We start from the raw sequence: 17,476 nt of genomic DNA on the forward strand, positions 1-17,476 counted from the left end.
GAAATTAGTAGGTCAGCTTATGCTACTTAGACTATGCTCTTTAGGCTATTTATTTTTGTAACCTAAAACTTAGGAGGTCAACTTTTCTGCTACCCAGTAGGCACGGGAAGAGACAATCGGGATGTGGGTATATTGTTCTGAGTTTTTTATAATTCAAAAAGTGAGTGATTTCTTTGTTGCTATTATGCATTCATGCGACTTGCACGATTTTGTGTGTACTACTTACTCGACAGAGCACTAACAACTAAATCCGGGCTGCTTCTCATCCTACTCATATTGATCATTATTTAATTCAGAGGAATTTTGGACATCTCAACTGAGTCCTCCAATGAACCTTGGAGGCTGTTTGTTATTGACTTAGGGTGGTCGAGTTCCCTGGTACTGAATCCCTCTGCCGTACCATATTCATCATTTGATGGTGTATTGCGATTTTTGAAGTGTAATGTTGACTTTTCTTTTTTTCTCTATACCATATTCGTCATTTTTAATCCTTGAAGCTATCACTCCACGTGTATTTTATTGTCAAGGTTTATTAATGAGATACAAGGCAACCTCTTTTTTTTTTACGTTGTGTAAACCATCAAATGACTTGGCACGCTTGAAACGCTGTGCTAACTCCCATACTCGGTACACTATACGTATCAATGCCCCGCGGATATTAGCACCTCCCACCCCCAGGATCTGAGAGACATTGACAGGGGCGTCCCAATAAACAGCATATATACGCTTTCCAAATATGTAGGATATCGATTGATAACCTATAAACTACTAGGTATACAGTGACTTATACATGTCAAGTACAAGGAAGTCGTCCAAGCACCGACCCGACTCCATACTACCGAATCTGGCTTTGCATCTCAACTGCTGAGAAGCATTTACTGCTTCTTCTTGTTGGAAGCCTTGGAAGGGGAACCCTCCTTCTTTTCAGCAGCCTCCTTGGCCTCCATAGCACGAACATCGTCGGCCTCCTTCTTCTCAGCGTACCACTCGCCAGCTTGGAGAACGAGAATGCCGACAAGAACCAGAGCGAGAATAGTGTTGCTGGCGGAAAGAACCTTCAAGCTGTCCTCGCGACCAAGAATAAGCTCGCCGCTCTCACCCTCATGGGTCTTGCCGTCGAAGCCATCGTTGGTCCAGATCTCGGCGCTGACGCTTCGGAGAGCCTTGACAATGTTGGCAACGTAGACACCGAAGCCGATAAGGTAGAGGATGAGAGATGCGCCGTCAAAGAGGAAGTTGGCCTCACTCGGGCGGAAGAGCTTGATGAAGAAGCCGATAAAACCGATGGAGATGACGATGTGGAGAATGCGGCTGATGAGTGCGGGGGATTGGTGCACGAACTTCAGATGCGTCTCGAGATGGTCGAAGAAGTTGTCGGGCACGGGGGCCTTGGTCCAGAGGAGAGGGAAGTCATAAGGGAACGACGCGAAAAGGATACCCAGGAAGAAGCACACAGCTGCGACATGGGTCAGTACTGAGAAGGAATTGGGCGTAGTAGATCTACTTACGGGCAATGATCATGAAAGTGGCAAAAGAACCAGATCCATGGTAGTTCTTCGACTTGGTAGTCTTGGAGTAGTCGATGAAGCCGCTCATAGTGACAATGCTTATTTATGGAGGGGCTTTAAAAGCGCGAAAGATGTTGCGCAAGTGCGGAGTAATAGGGAACGTGTCGAGTGCAAGGACAACGACGCGCAGGTGCTTAAATAAGCGAAATAGTCACTGTCGCAATGCGCTCAGTATCACGCTTGACAATTGGTGTTTGCGGAGATGTGCGGAGGAGAAGAAGAAAGTAACGTAGAGAAGAGGAGGTTGTTGGCTCTGTTAGTAGTGGGACAAAAACTAAGGGTAGCTTCAGGTTAGTCTGATATTAGAGCTGGAGCACTGATAGGTAGGTACCTTCCAGATTGGTGGTAGACTGGGGTTTTCGTGGAGTATCTACCTGTCCTTATCTCGTTATTAGGTGGGTTACAGTAAGCCTCCAGCTCTAAGCAAATATGGGGGATTTTGAGTGGTTGTTGTGTTTCTTCAACTCCACCAGCCAGGGTCTCGATGTTAGTCAGGGTCAGTTCTAGAAGCTCAACGATTTGACTATTGAAGATAAACCAATGTGCTACTAGAGATTGGAGAGATACTTAGTACAGCTGGAGCTAATTCAATATTTAGGTCCGCAAAGACTGCCCGCAAGAAGTGCTTGTATACCCGGCCAGTGGTCTAGACTACCCAAGTTATTGGAACTGATATTGCCCAAGACATGTTGGTTTGTAGATGCAGCTCTACTCAAAGATCGATGTCTTCGCTAGCTAAAAATAACCTGTATGACACGGGACTATCTAAAACAGACTGTTGTCGTCGCCAAATCCGTCGTTTGCCTCTTCTACACATTCCAGTTGCGAGCTTAAGGAAAGTATTGCGCCGCCACTACACTATGAGCGCAAAGCCTCCAGCGTCATGCCATACAAATGAATAGAAAACATCCGGCGAGTGCAACAAAGTAAATACATATTCTCTCTCATTATATAGTGAATCGTCTCTGGGACCTCTGTTGTATCTTTACTTTCCACGTTGTTCAACCAAGCACTTAGACTGCAAAGCAGAAAAGTCGACTTGACAAAATGACTGGAGCTCTTTATATTACTGCCATATTATTGTCTATTGTCTCTTTAGTTAAATCGCAAGAATCTTCCAACAACACTGCATCGAACTCGAGTATCTATCGAGGATCGGACGACTACAAGTATCATGGCTGCTACAACGAGACGACACAGATTCAAGACTCTGCCGATGACCGCGCTCTTGCCGATGGCACTCATCTCGTCAAAGCCGGAAAGATGACAGTCCCTATGTGTCTCGACTTCTGCACTTCAAACGGGACACAATATAAATATGCTGGCCTGGAGTGGTCACGGTACGTGCCAAGAATCGTAAACTTGAGACTGAGTTTTGCTTACGTACTGAATTGTCAGGGAGTGCTGGTGTTCTCCATACCTGTCAAGCCTTTCAGCAAAGCTCAGCGATGATGATTGTGAGAACCCGTGCGAGGGTAACTCGTCTCAGATTTGCGGAGGACCACTCAGGTTGAGCGTCTATCAACTTTCCGAGGGGCATGCATCAAATAGAGGGGCAGTGCTGTCGGTACCAGGAGCCATACTCAGTCTCTCAATCATGTCACTATCACTGTTGTCACTGTAATGCGCCAAAGAGGTCTTGTCTGGGTGCAATGAAGAAGCTGTGTTAGATGGGTATATAGTCATAATTCGCTGCCGTAACATCCTGTACGTACTAAGCCAACAAGTATTCAGAACTTCAAAGGGGCCATGCCTCGCTGCTTCACAGCCTGTTGCACAATCACCTTGATGCCCTCCACTGACCGTCTCCAAGTCTCCTGCCCTCGCCCCTTTCTACCATCTTGTTCAACCAACACATCCAACCACTTGACCAGTTTGGTCGCCTTCTCCAAATCACGCTCTTCCTGAACCACGCGCTCGAGAAACTTTTCCAATACTTCTATGTCCCTGCGATGCGGGCCGTTTTTCCTCGTCTCTGTATGCCAAGCATCTAGCATGTCTTTTATTTCCTGGGTCGAAGTTACCCCTGAACTTGCAAACGATATCTTGCGTGGCAATGCTGCGAATTGAATCCTAAGTTGTCCCCCTGGCAATGCCACGTCTGTATCAGTGGAGTCCTGTTTACGCAAAGGAGCTTCCAACTTTGCTTGTTGGGCTTTTTTACGCCTCTTGTAATCTTCAATAATCTCCTTTCGCACGTCTTCGGGAAGCTCCGCGAGAAACTCCGAGTCAAGTTCTTCAACAACGTCTTCTTCCTGAAAAGCATCGCCGACCTCATTCAAAGATCGAAAGTTGGTCTGCAATAGACCAGCCTGGGCATCTCTCTGCCTCTGAGCTTTGCCGAACAAGCCTCGCGGTCTGCCTCGCTTCGAAGGCGTGGTGGGCTTTTTGGGCTGTATCGTGCGATCCTTGCGCGGAGATTGATCTGGTGTAGGTTGTTTGGGTTTTCGTCCATACATAGCCATAATCTCAGCCTTCATGTCGTCGGGCAATGCGTTGAATACCTCGGGGTCTACCTGAGTCGGGCACAAATCCAACGGCATGGGACTCTCCGATCTGGACTTGGGTATTGGAGATTCAGCCTCCTGTGTTATCCTCGATTTCTGAGCCATGAGCTTGCTGCGAATGCTGCTAGGGAGCTCTGCTAGAATGGCAGGATCCGCGTCTTTAGGAATGATAAACTGAGTCCCTGATATGTTAAGAGGTGTCTTTGCCTTTGCATCATCTTGACTAGCTTTTGTCAATGCCATGGCAGGATGTATTTTCTGTTTTCGTGGTGTCAAAGGATCGTCGGCGATTGGATCCTTGGAAACTCCGCAGCCTGGCATTGCTTTCTGTTTCTCGGGACTCTCGAACTCATCGATCTGTTCCGCAGTGGAATCTTTCTTAGCTGGTGATGGTTTTGTAAAGGCGTTGAATGCCAGCCTCTTCTGACTATCACCAGGAGCTGCCAATCTGGTCTTGATGGGTTCGAGCTTTGTCATTTGTACTCCGAGCCCTCGTAGATCGCCTGGGCTAAACCTGAAGGACCGCAAAATATTGACGGCTTCTTTACCAATGACTTGTTGGTCATTAGTAGCCACCCCGAAAGTGGTGCTTTTATTGAATGTGTCGCATTTGCCGTGACCCAAAGATTTCGGCGGATCCAGGGGTGCGTCCATCGACCTCCTCATAATCTTCATGGTGAATTGCTTTCCTCTGACGTTCTCGTTCAAGAGTCGTTCTTCCAGTTCCTTGCAGAGGTTGTAGACAAATTCCTCTGCTTCTGGTTGACTGATGAACCGAATGCCCCAGTTGACTTCTGCAGATACGGACTTGCGTGGCGGCTGCTCACCAACTTCTGTACGGTCAATACCAAGAGCATATTCTCGGAGCTTCTCGCCGGTCTTGGGTCCAAGAATCGAAACAAGACGCTCTTTTGATACTTCTCGCAAGTCTTTGACTAGTACGACACCGATGTCCTCAAGTTTTCCACGAATACTCCTTGCAACACCAGGAAGCTGTTCAACCTTGAGATCGCCTATCATATCCAGCACATCACCTGGTTCCAGCTGATATTGACCGGCGGGCTTGGCTTTTCGTAACGCGACTTTTGCTTGTAAAATGTTTGCGCCGATTCCAACAGAAACATGGCAGTCTGTGAGGGATTTGATTTGCTCGCGGAGGTCTTTTGCAATCTTGCCTGCCATGTCTCTCTCAAGCGCAATGTTTTCTGAATCAGGTCCCATGCCTTGAGATCCAGCGGATTTCATAACAACTGACGTTATGTCAATGAGAGCCTCGTCTATACTGACGCTTTGTACCACGCCACCAATGTCTAGAATTGATTCGTAGAACAGGCGACTGGCTTCTTCATAAGCAGGAAAGTCGTAAGGAAGCACTTTCAGATCTGGGCACATCTCAAGGGCCGACTTCATCCACATGCCGTTTTTCACTCCAAACTCTCGAGCGGGATAGTTGCAACTTGCAATTTCTGACCCGGATCCTGTGCTGTGCGCGACAACCGCCGGCTTGTTGATTAATTCTGGTTTCTTCTTTAGGGAAACTGCGCAAAAGAAGCTGTCAAAATCGACATGCATAACATATCGTCTCGAGTTGAGGCGCTTCTTGGTATTTAGAGTCGATTGCCCCTTTTCTACAGCCAATCGTTGCATTCTTGATTTCAACTCGGCTTTCCATGTAGAGAGGTGATGCAATCGACTCTCAGAATAGAATTGTTTTAGAAAGTCGGGATTGGCTGTCGACGATTTTCTGATTCGTGGGTCGGACAACAGTTGTGCATTGTGCTCTTCAGATGTCACCGGCTTTGAGGGTTCTCGTGCCTTGGTCAGGAGCGTGGGCGCAGATACTACCTCTACTTGAGGCGTAGTGTTATCATGATCGTCCTTGTTTGTTGCTAAACGACAGGGAGTTGTGATTGATTGGTCCATAACAGGAGACCCGGGGGGTGCCTCTGGCTTCTTGAAAGAGGGACTATCGACTCCTTCCATTGGTGTTGTGCCCGGAGCTCGACTCATGCCGTGAATTGGTGTTTGGGCCTTCTCAATGACCTGACTTAGAGATTGGCTCGGTAGAGCAGGCGCCTTGAACTGGCCAGTGTAGAAACTGTTCTCAGACTGTTCACGATATCCTTGCTTGGCTAGAGGAGTTGATGGCGCTAAACCGCTACTTCCGTTAAATGTGAGCACTTTCTGTCTCGGACCCTCGTCCAAGACGCGATAGTTGGACCATGGAAGAAGTTGTCCTGCTTGAATAGAATCCATGATCCATGCAGGTTTGACAATCCGGTAACGGCTAAAGTCAACCGACTTTTTCGGAGGCAGCGTCGACGCAATGATGTGTGTAGCCATTGTTTTAGAGTCCAGGTATTGAAGAAAACCACCACCATGCTGCACTATCTCGCGATGCAGGCTATAACTGTGAGCTGATATTCACATCAAGATGGTTCAAGTGATACTTACACATGGAGTGGTGGTTGAGTGTACCCTGTCACATGCGCGACAATTCCCTTAAATATCTGAGGTTTGTCCGACTTTGCGCGCGTCTCAGCATCCAGATTCTGGAGTTTGATTTTCTTGCGCCTGAAGTAGTCGTTGAAACCACCAAACTCGCTGCCCTCATACTCATCTCCGCCTTCACTTTCAAAAGTATGCGCCTCGATGCGCTTTCTCACTTGAGAAGAGTTTTTGTCGAGAACACTTCCCATTTCGTCTCTTTTTCTTTGGTGACGGTGTTATTCTGTCGGTAAAGTTCACAATAATCGGTGGCGAGTTAATGCGCCGGTTGATGAATCCTGATCGACACCGTCCTCGTATCACATGATTGTTTCAGGATGGAATAGTATATGATATATATAAAAGATCATGTTATCCAGAATCCGATGTGGGCGTACGCTTGTGCGTTGTTTGCGAGGTTCTCACAAGATGCGACGAACTGAGGCGTGAGTTAGTGATGTCAAAAGCGCGTAGAGTGGAGCACTAAAGCGCGTTTTGACACGATAACCCGTGACGTTTCTGCACAGCCATGCGCATGCGCCACAAGACAGTACCTATGTACCTTGCTGTCGAGGTTTTGAATTCAACTTAAGAACCCAACTTATTGCAGCATCAACCCAGCCTTTTGGTCATTTAGTGCTCAGTTACGTGGGCAATTACTTCCAAGATGAATAATGACCAGTTTCGTAAGCTTATAGCTTCAAACGCACAAAAGAGCTCCGCCAGCAAAGATGGCGCATCCGCATCATCCCCAGCTGGGAATGCGCTTGGTTCAAGACAAAAATCAAGCATCCCAATGACGCCGTAAGTTGTTTCTATATACTTCCTGACGAAGTACTAACACAACTCAATAGACGCGCTGTAGCTGGAGCCCAAGCAGACTTTGCGCGACAACTTACTGAGCGCAACAATGCAGCTCGACCTCAAAGGAAATTCAAGTCTTACGATCCCAAGGGCGTCAAACTTGCGACAGGCTATACCGATCGATCGAAGGAACGCGACGAAGATACAGATGATGAACGGGTACAGAAACTCAAGGAACTCGAAAAGCAACTGAAAGATGAGGAGATCGACCAGGAGACATTCGAAAAGCGACGTTTCGAGATCGCAGGTGGAGATTTAAGCAGCACCCATCTGGTCAAGGGTCTCGATTTTAAGCTTCTGAAACGAATTCGAGAGGGAGAGGATATCTACGGGGAGAAGAAAGAAGAGCCCGAAAAAGAAACCGAACCCGAACCCGAGCCGGAAATCGACCTTGACGATGAGTTCGAACAACTGGAAGGAAAAGAAGTCGAGGCAGTTACCAAAGAAAAGACAGAGACAAAGAAGAAGGGCCAACTGTCGACAGTATCTCTAGCACCCGGCAAAAAGCGAACACGCGACCAAATATTGGCAGAATTAAAGGCAGCACGAGAAGCAGCCAAAGCACAACAGGCAAACGCACTTGGAGATCGGTTCAAGAAGGTGGGAATAAAGCAAAAGGCTGGGTCACGAATAGAGCGAGACCACAAAGGACGAGAAGTCTTGATCATTGTGGATGAAGATGGACATGAGAAGAGGAAGATTCGCAAAGTCCAACCTGGCGCCGATGACGAAGCGAGCGACCGCGACGGTCTCTTGATGCCAGACAAGGATGCAAAGCCTCTTGGCATGGAGGTTCCAGAGCAGTACAGGGAAACGGAAGAGGAGCCTGAAGAAGACGAGGATATGGACATCTTTGATGGAGTAGGGGATGATTACGATCCCTTAGCTGGCATGGATGGTTCAGACTCAGATTCAGACGCGGAGGACGAATCCAAGAAAGCGAAACAACAGAAAACCGACGAAGAGCCCACTGCAGACACTTCGATGCCACCACCGCCGAGACCGCAAGCACCTCGAAATTATTTCCAAGGTGCCAAAACAGGTCTTGTGTCAGAAGAAGAAAGGAACAAAGCGCCATCCATGTCTGATCCTGCGATCATGGCAGCGTTCAAGCGCGCCGCGGCTCTCAATCCAATCAAGACAGAGAAAGACGACGACGAAGACGACGATGAGGACGGTGATGTTCAGGGCGAAGAAGCGCAGAAAAGGGCAATGGAAGAGCGAAAGAAGAGACTCATGCAAATGGCAGACCGAGATGACGAAGATCTTGATATGGGCTTCGGTACAAGTCGGCTTGCTGATGAGGAAGACTTTGACGAGAGCAGAGTCAAGCTCTCGAAGTGGGGCGGCAAAGATGATGACGACGACGAGGGTCAATCAAAAGGTGGACCAAAAAGAAAGCGAGGAGCAAAGAAGCGAAAGGGTGATGCTAATAATGCTGCCGATGTGTTGCGTGTGATGGAGGCGTGCAAGAAGACGACATAGACTGCACGGCCTCGGCTACCAGGAGTCAATATTGCTATTATAAAATAATATTCGGCACAAAACCGAGTCTACCTAGATACCCCAGGCAGAATAATCAATTGTTTACCATAACAAGTCCAATATCCGCGTTCTTTATGTAAAAGTTTACGAGCTTTGTTCTGTACGAGCATAACCTCCTGCTTGAAGAGGAAGCTGGTTTGTTTAGTTTGACTGCTAGCCAACTTGTCAACTCCATACTTCACCTACTAAGTTACTAACTACTGCCTGTCAAATCAAACAAAATGCCTGGAGCGTGCGCCCCAGATTTCAGTCAATCGAGTCAAGTTTCCATCCAAGCTAAAGAAACAACCAGCAAAATGAGGGGAAGATACCCCACCATAACTAGAGCTTCCAGGGTCTATTAAAGAGTCCTGAAGGCTGGTAAAACGTCACAACTTTAACAACTCACTTGCAATATCGGTAGGTATTTTGTTTTATCCAGTTGCGGTTAACGCTCTTACTCAATTCAGTCTAACTTTCTATCACAGAGTTTATTACGAAACTCTTCTTTTGCATAAACCTATAGTAAATTCATTTTCTCAACGACTTTCCTCTTTATCTACCTACGCCACTTATCTACCATGTCCGAAGCTCAGGTTCCTGTTTGGTTGGATTGCGATCCAGGCCATGATGTACGTATAGACAGAAGCGGAATCGTTCGTTTCTGTGTCACCCCGGAAGGAGGTTAATAAGTTATGATACGAGACTCACTATATCAGCCTTGTCTTTAATAACATCCTCTTGGCTCATATATCCCACGATTGCGCCAGTACTAACAATCTTACAGGACGCTTTCGCAATCCTCCTTGCAGCTTATCACCCTCAGATGAGACTGCTTGGCGTCTCAACAGTTTTTGGAAACGCATCACTTGAGTATGTCAATTGCTGCAACACAGACACTATAGTGTATTATTAGAGAACCTGCTCCTAATCTGCACATACAGAAACACCACACATAATGCGGCGTCTATTCTCACCGCTATTGGAATGCATGATATCCCTTTGTACATCGGCTTGGGAAAAGCCCTTGAGCGCCCTGCTCTCCATGCACCAACAGACATCCATGGCGTTTCTGGACTAGACGGCACTGATCTTTTGCCCACGCCGCTCGTCACACCTTCTACCATGCCAGCCGTTGAGGCCATGGCCACGGCTCTACGTGCCCAACAACCTGGAACAGCGTGGATTGTTGCGACAGGTGCGCTGACTAATGTTGGAGCTCTGTTCCGTGCGTACCCAGAATTTATCAGCCACGTCAAGGGTGTCAGTCTCATGGGCGGCTCTATCGGTGACAATTTCTCAGATGCGCCGCTAGGTGAAGTTGATGGCCGACCTCGAATCGGAAACTACACGCCTTGGGCTGAGTTCAACATTCTCGTTGACCCCGAGGCTGCTGCAACAGTCTTCCATAACAAGGAGATTGCTGCCAAGACCACGATTGTGCCGCTTGATCTCAGCCATCAGGTGCTGGCCACGCCTGAGGTGAGAGATATGCTTCTGTATGGACCTGGTGCCGAGAAGACAGGCTCCGGAAAGACAACTCTCCGAACAATGCTCGTTGAGCTCCTTTACTTCTTTGCCCAAACATACGCGTAAGTCTTAAAAACTGCATCGTAGGACCTTCGACTGACGTTGCCAGTGACACTTTCGGCATTACCGCTGGCCCTCCTCTCCATGACCCTATAGCTGTTGCCGCCATACTGATCGGCACGGAGAGCGAGATCCCCTTCTTTGAGTGGGACGCCAAGCATAGCCAGCCCCCTCAGCATGATGAGCGGTTCGAAGTCACCGTTATCACCGAGGGCACTTTTGAGGAGGCCAAGGAGGGTGGTAAGCAGACAGGCCGCACAATCGCAAAGTTACTCCCGCCTGGTAAGCAAGGTGTTAGAATCCCACGCGGAGTCGACACTGCGAAGTTCTGGCAGGTCATTGAAGAGTGCATCGAGCGAGCAGATGCAAAGAATGCTGCGCTTGCGCTTGCACTATGATTGGATAAACCAACAGGTTATTGTAGAATACAACCACGCAAGTAGTATAGACAATCTGGCGACTTACTCTGTCATGGTGGATCTATTAAATATTGTTACAGTCTATAAGTCATTGGGAATAGTTTCCTTACTGCTTGAATCCCAGTTAAGCATCACTTTCAGACTCTGTTCGTAGGTCCAGAGAGTGACAGCGCTCGCCGGCGCTGATTTGAGTAGGCTGATAGTTAAGCCCTTATAAAGGCCGCGGAAGCCTTCTGTACGTAAAATTGTTTTTATGGCGCCTCGGGCGGTGGAATATTCGGGAATGTTTCCGTACACATATTGGCTGCGTGCTGGTCCCTGGACTTGAATGCGCTTTCGGACAAGATCAAGAGGGAACACGGCTGTCTTGGAGATGACGCTGGCACACATACCAGCTGTAGCATCGCCACTGCCCCATGGCATGTGCAGCCCTTCCAGGGACGATCTAAGGGACTCGTATGTGACAAAGAAGATACCCATAAAGGGCATAATCTGGGCGAGGCCGGGTCCAATTCCTCTGAAGAATCCTCGCCATCCTTCGTCGCGCTTGATGTCCCAGATTGCACTCCGAAGTGACCGGTATACGCGGTGCTGCCCCTGAGCTGCGAATCGAGTTCTTAACAAGTCAAGAGGATATGTAACAGACGTAGCTGCTGCACCCGAGGCTGCGCCGGCAATAAAACTTTCCGCAGCATCGGGTAATCTCGAAGGGAAAGCTGTTCGAAGGAAAACGGTCGTCGATCGATAGGCCGTGAACTGGACAGCGCCATAGCAAACATATAGGAGCTCCGCGGGGACATTGCCCTTCCATAAACCTGTCAAGCCTTCATGCTTGAGGATGTGTTTTAGAGTCGCAAAGGCTCCGCGATAAGCTGGGCCGTTGCGCAGAGCTACTACTTGGTCGGGAAGGGAGTAAGGTTGGAGTTGGAGACGGATCTTGACAACATCGAGGGGAGCGACGACGAATCTAGGGATCAGATAAAATTAATCGCGGTGCCCAGTTGGAAGGAGGACTAGGGACGAGAAAGTACCTTGAGACGAGTCCTGCAATTCCGCCGGCAGCGACTACTTGGAACTTTGAGCCCTGATTGTGATGGTAAGCCTGGAGTCGCATGAACTAAAAGCCAAATTCCTACCTCATCCTTGAGGTGCCCTTCTTTGTGTGACATGCATCAAGTTTCAGTCCTGACGGACTGCGGGCGCAGGAAAAGAAAAGCAATTGTTTGAACTGGCTGCGTTCGGTAAAAATAGTTGATATGGCTAAATTCGAGATCGTTGGGCTGAAATGTAGAGATGAGAGGAAGAATAAAGCGGTTGTAGAGGCTGTTGATAGAAAAGTTACTGATAAGCAAAAATGTGTTGCACCGGAAATCAATGTGCGGAGGCGATAGTGCGAAAATAGCGTGTTGTATTCCTGAAAACAGTTATATTACCAATTAAATGTTGAAAAGCATTAGATAGAAGTTTTTGGCGAATTCGTCATTATTGGGTATCATATCACAAGAATTGAGATTTGTGACCACATTGGTTAGAAATTTCCTTGTCGCACTCACGATGGATTCTATAAACTTGTGTGACGGCATAATTTCTAATATTTGCAGTTAGCCTGAGATGAGCGAGCGGGTGGAGGCGGTTGTTGGCGGATGAGATTGAAGTCCTCTGTGTCTTTTAAAGGCATATTTGATTGGCGTCGTGAAGATGGACTGTGAGGAGCGACCCATTGGTCTGTATAATAGAGAAAAGAGTACGGATATGTCGATTTTCGTATTTCTCCAGTACTGGATACACATCTGGATTCCGAATCAGTCTCGGGGTCTCTTGGGCCGAACAGACTCATGGACCGAACCGATAGAAGGCTGAAGGCGATCGATCTCTTTTTGACAATGTCAGGGGTCTCGACCAGGTTCACTCATTTAAAGCTAGTTCGGGCCGTTGGAACCAACCAAAAGCGTAGCATTGTCACCTGCGCTTTCTGGCCTGGATGCAGGTGATGATAGAGTTTGCAGATCAGATGGTAAACTTGAGAAACGGCAAAAGAAGCATAGTAATCCAGTAGAGAGTATTGTTTGAACACTCTACTAGGTGTCTGTCTATAAATAATGTTGTTTCAATGAGGATGATACTGTGGAAGAGCTTAACCATACTACGTAGCAAACGTGGGGTTATTCATCCCCACAATCACTGCTACCAGAAGCACAGCCTCCGAGAAGCCTAGAAGCCGCCTCCTACCTCCATTGCTCCGGCCGAAACCCTTCTCCCCGTTATTGGCTGGACTTTCCCAGAAGGAACATACCTACCAGCTTAGAGATTCTAGCCTTCGGTATGGGAGGAAGGAGCGCATGGACAAGGGACGTCACTTGCCTCTTGAATGCATTTGTGCCGCATCCCCGATAGGGACCGGCCATAGATTTTTAGCTCTCATTGCCGAGCAAACAGCAAACACATGCCCTCTCGTCACATACATATATGTCTACCGCCCCCTCTTCATTTTCATATCGCCTCTTTGTCTACCTAGTACTTATCTGTTTCCCTGTAGCTAGGTACTTCCGTTTTTTTTATTAATAATTAATCTTGCTCTACATCTTTACTGGATACCTGTCTACTGTCCACTCATATAAATCTATTGGGTCCACGAGCTTACCATTTGCACGTGAAATCCACTCTCACGATCCTCGATTTTTCGATTCTGTACGTCAGAACTGATGCTTAACAATCCGCAATCGCAACATAAATAGACACATTGTCCAATCCTCGCGCGCACTTCACCATGGCCGCCGCACAGCTCCCCCCGCCCGACGCGACGCAACTTCTGGCGCCGTTCCTTCCTGCTCTCCCACCGTCCACCATCTCTACCGAGCCTGCTATCGGCATCCTGCCACTCCTCTCCCCCATACTACGTCAGCGAGTCAAGCTTTTGTCGCCTACCAGCTCCGAGCCATGGATTCGGTTGCTCTGCTACGATAAAGAAAAAATAACGGAACTTGTACAGATTGCACAAGGTGGTAGCCTCGAGCCACACCCCGTATCGGGCGAGGTCGAGGTTGATTGGGAGTACGATGCCGAGACACGATTTAGAAGACTTGACGAAGAGACGTTTCAGGCTCTCGTTGCGCTTTCCAGCCTCGGCCTGGCCTTCCAGCTAGTATATTGTGTTGGAGATGTCGAAGGTGGTGGCGATGGCTGGAGGGTAGGTGAGGTTACTGTTACGGATAAGCCCTCGCCTTTCTTGCAGTTTGGAGGTGCTTCCGGTATTGCGGAAGCTGAACAACAGTTTGCCGAGACACAGGCCAAGAAGGTCACTAGCATCGCCAAGGACACAACCGGCCCTAGCCAGAGCCTAAGTGTCCCGGATGGTGGCCACGAAGATGAAGATGACGATGATGATTACTGGGCACGATATGATGCAACGCCAGCTCGTACACCTGCTCAAAAGTCGCCCGCGCCTCCTTCTAAAGCTACTTCTCAAATGGGTGGCGTACGGGCAGCTTCAGCAGAGGACGCCTACTTTGCCCAATACGATAATGTACAGCCTGCTATGGACAACCATGACCCTGACGAGGAGGAGGTTGCTGCACAAATTGCTCCACCACTTGGACTTGGACGAGCGCACGATTCTGCCGAAGCTTCAGAGCGCAATGAGACTCAGGGTTCATGGACACTGGCTGAGGCTGAGCACCTGGGGCCAAGTTCCGCACAGAACGGGAACGATTCTGAGCGTCATGCCGCTCTACTACACCCTCGTCCTGCTTCGAGCGCGAGCTCCAACGGCTCAGAAACGGTTGCCAAACTTGAGGCTTCTGCCGGCAAACAGACACAAAACGAGTTTGGCGTGAAACAGCACGTCTCACGCAGTATTCGAAGTTTGTTTCTGCTTGCACGAGCGTCAGGTATCGATCGCAACGAGTTTGAGAACCTTGTTAGAGCTGAGCTCGATATCCTCGGCATGGTTGAGGATCAGGAACAAATATGATGTTGTGTCAAATACGCAATTAGTACATCTTTTGACTGACTCATGGGATGAAATTTGGAAAACCTTTTGGGGCAATGCATTTTGGTAGTCTTGGCATGCATGCAAGGCGTTTGTCATTGAGCATCTGGTTAGAGGTCAGTTAAGCGGCGATTCTGTTTCGAGCGTTCTTGGGGAATTTTGATAGGACATGGTCATAAGTACTGACATAAGATGTAAACAACATCTTATGAGAGAATGAAACAATGCTATATTATGAATGCTTGATGATCAAGTAAGTCTGCTGAGTGATTAAATGATGGATGCAAGCCAGCAGAGCTCTCGTGACATCTCGGGACTAAAATACGTTTGAGACATGACAGAAGGGTAGAATTGGAGAATTTCATTACGCTATTAGACCAAACATACGCCACGATACGTCTCTTGTGTATGTATCGCTGAAATTATGCTTCTATCTCCGTGCCAGTTCAAATTATCCAAGGATGCACACTTAGTAGTCAGCTTCTCATATGAACCCAGCACAGACGCTGTTACCATCCAATATTATTGCTTCAACATCACCATTAGCTGTCGACCAACTCCACAACCCTCCTTATTAAAATTCATTCCTCGTAATCATGCAATGACGAGGTTCTCCAAGGCAATACGGGCCGTCTCGAGAACCCTTGTGCAATTGCGTTCTGATGGACCGCATGGTTTTGATGGATAGATAACCCCAGATATTTCGCTGTGACTATGCCCAGCAGCAATGCGTGCATCCAAGGCATCATGCCTTTGTCTGCTTCGCTCTTCTAGTCGGTCAACAACATCCTTGAGACCCAGCTGTCGGTACGGCGATGCTCCAGGCATGTCCTGGTCTTTCTCATTAAGTCCGTAGACGTCGAGACGGAGAAGACCGCGGATGGTCAGCCTCCACATATCTGGGGCCATGGTTTTGTTGTTGTAGGTTTCGTAAGCCGTGCAGCTCTTGGGCGTATCCCCAACGCAGCCCCATAGTCCACCGATGTCTCTGAAAGCAAACCAGAATGTCCTTCCCTCTTTCTTGGCGAGGGCGGTTTCTTCATCGACCATTTCGAGGATTCGAGCATAGGCATTGCATGCTGATGGTACCAGGGTGCCCAAAAGCATGAGGTTCTGGAATGCCTGTATGGGAGGCGGCTTGGGAGGATCTTCAGTTACGAAGTTTGAGCAAAGAGGGCACTTAATGACATCGTGAGCGACCCTCGACGCATTCCGGGCGACCTTCATGGCTGGGATCACCTCATTCGGCAAGTTGCCGAGAGAGTCGAGGGCGAAGAATAGTGATGATAGACAACTGCAGGACACTGTCGGAACGGAACGCATTGAGCGAGTTGATGAGCTGGCGGCATTCTCAAGAGAGTCGACAGAAGTGCCATTGTCACTAGAGTCAGGCGGTGTTGAACTGTCTGAGGCGTGATGAGACTCTGGCTTTGGCGGATTAATCTGGTCGGCGAGATACTGATGGAGTGTGTGGCTCAGATCCTTTGAGATAGTTTCCTGCGGAGCGTTTGTGTCTCCAAAATCGATGGTGCCCAGAAGATCAACACCGCTTAGGTTCAGCGATGGCAAAGCGTTGTTATCCGTAAAGGTGTCATCGTGGTCCAAGATTTGAGGGTCAAAGGGAAGAGAGTCGTTATAGCCGGGCAACAAGTCCCAGTTATCAACATTTGTAGCAAGAGGCTCGTCTAAGAAGTTCAGATTGTCAAGAAAGTCTCCAGTTGGCACTGTACTCTGAAGCTGCGGGTAAGAGATGTCGTCAGCGGGCTGTAGGAAGAGTAAAGGCTGCTCCTGGAGTTGAGGTTGAGATGACACAGCAACAGCGGCATTGTCTTCTTGATCAGTGTCTACATGGCGTCTCTTCCGGGGACGGCCCATTTGCTTCTGGGGCGAGTAATAGCATGTTATTCCCTCCTTTTTGCAACGGGCACAGCCGTCGGGTTCTTTGGAACAAGCGAGTTTACGGGATCCTGAGATAGAAAATGACCGATAAGTCTCCGATTCGGACACATGACGAGATATAGAGAGAGAAACAGAAAGCTACTCACGACATTCGTCACACGCTCTATGCTTTGTGATTCCGTCAGCAGCCGTTGGAGCCGTAGCAGGCGCCATGTTTGTCTTGCAGACAGGTAGATAGATAGACTTGTTGTGAATGAGACTTTTTACCGTTTGTCTTTTCGGTTATATCTTTCGATGCTTTGCACTGTGCTACTGATGTTTGTGAGACATTGAGCATATTACAGCATGTCAGCATGAGCCTTGGCTTTCCTTTCCCACGAATCTGACTAATAATTCTAGTACAGCCTACTAAGGCACCTTGGTAGGTAAACAGCAGCGAAGAAGGATTATAATTTATTAGTTGATAATGTACAGAGTACAGTACTGCAATTATTGGCCTCAAAACCAAACAGTCCTAGATTGACTGGTAGGTAGATCATGTCTTGGAATTATCCACAATATGGATCAACAGCTGGCATTACCCATGTGTCCTGGTCTCTGAGGCTCTTTTCATACAGGTTGCAAGGATAA

The 17,476-nt window shown here is 48.2% G+C and overlaps 8 protein-coding genes across 8 annotated transcripts, besides 2 other annotated features; 4 read left to right on the forward strand and 4 right to left on the reverse strand.

Annotated features, from left to right (window-relative positions):
- Positions 1-875: 875 nt before the first annotated feature.
- On the reverse strand, positions 876-1,596 carry FPSE_12287 (uncharacterized protein; the record flags this gene model as incomplete). Its single annotated transcript, XM_009265404.1, has 2 exons — positions 876-1,456; positions 1,509-1,596. The coding sequence occupies 2 exons, from the start codon at positions 1,594-1,596 to the stop codon at positions 876-878; spliced, it is 669 nt and encodes a 222-aa protein (XP_009263679.1).
- Positions 1,597-2,615: 1,019 nt separating this feature from the next.
- FPSE_12286 (uncharacterized protein) lies at positions 2,616-3,192 on the forward strand (the record flags this gene model as incomplete). The annotated part of the gene is made up of 2 exons (XM_009265403.1): positions 2,616-2,908; positions 2,967-3,192. 2 exons carry the CDS (start codon positions 2,616-2,618, stop codon positions 3,190-3,192), a joined length of 519 nt encoding a protein of 172 aa, XP_009263678.1.
- Positions 3,193-3,298: 106 nt separating this feature from the next.
- On the reverse strand, positions 3,299-6,774 carry FPSE_12285 (uncharacterized protein; the record flags this gene model as incomplete). The annotated part of the gene is made up of 2 exons (XM_009265402.1): positions 3,299-6,479; positions 6,530-6,774. The coding sequence occupies 2 exons, from the start codon at positions 6,772-6,774 to the stop codon at positions 3,299-3,301; spliced, it is 3,426 nt and encodes a 1,141-aa protein (XP_009263677.1).
- Positions 6,775-7,229: 455 nt separating this feature from the next.
- Positions 7,230-8,911, forward strand: FPSE_12284 (uncharacterized protein; the record flags this gene model as incomplete). The annotated part of the gene is made up of 2 exons (XM_009265401.1): positions 7,230-7,366; positions 7,417-8,911. 2 exons carry the CDS (start codon positions 7,230-7,232, stop codon positions 8,909-8,911), a joined length of 1,632 nt encoding a protein of 543 aa, XP_009263676.1.
- Positions 7,772-7,821: a microsatellite.
- Positions 8,912-9,531: 620 nt separating the features above from the next.
- Positions 9,532-10,938, forward strand: FPSE_12283 (uncharacterized protein; the record flags this gene model as incomplete). Its single annotated transcript, XM_009265400.1, has 4 exons — positions 9,532-9,582; positions 9,738-9,823; positions 9,895-10,542; positions 10,590-10,938. The coding sequence occupies 4 exons, from the start codon at positions 9,532-9,534 to the stop codon at positions 10,936-10,938; spliced, it is 1,134 nt and encodes a 377-aa protein (XP_009263675.1).
- Positions 10,939-11,040: 102 nt separating this feature from the next.
- Positions 11,041-12,073, reverse strand: FPSE_12282 (uncharacterized protein; the record flags this gene model as incomplete). Its single annotated transcript, XM_009265399.1, has 2 exons — positions 11,041-11,926; positions 11,991-12,073. The coding sequence occupies 2 exons, from the start codon at positions 12,071-12,073 to the stop codon at positions 11,041-11,043; spliced, it is 969 nt and encodes a 322-aa protein (XP_009263674.1).
- A 1,435-nt stretch (positions 12,074-13,508) lies between these two features.
- Positions 13,509-13,529: a repeat region.
- A 197-nt stretch (positions 13,530-13,726) lies between these two features.
- Positions 13,727-14,929, forward strand: FPSE_12281 (uncharacterized protein; the record flags this gene model as incomplete). Its single annotated transcript, XM_009265398.1, has 1 exon — positions 13,727-14,929. One exon carries the CDS (start codon positions 13,727-13,729, stop codon positions 14,927-14,929), a length of 1,203 nt encoding a protein of 400 aa, XP_009263673.1.
- A 612-nt stretch (positions 14,930-15,541) lies between these two features.
- FPSE_12280 (uncharacterized protein) lies at positions 15,542-17,059 on the reverse strand (the record flags this gene model as incomplete). Its single annotated transcript, XM_009265397.1, has 2 exons — positions 15,542-16,887; positions 16,993-17,059. 2 exons carry the CDS (start codon positions 17,057-17,059, stop codon positions 15,542-15,544), a joined length of 1,413 nt encoding a protein of 470 aa, XP_009263672.1.
- Between the last annotated feature and the right edge of the window lie 417 nt (positions 17,060-17,476).

This window comes from Fusarium pseudograminearum, chromosome 1, assembly GCF_000303195.2.
Source record: "Fusarium pseudograminearum CS3096 chromosome 1, whole genome shotgun sequence".
NCBI classification, from domain to species: Eukaryota; Fungi; Ascomycota; class Sordariomycetes; order Hypocreales; family Nectriaceae; genus Fusarium; species Fusarium pseudograminearum.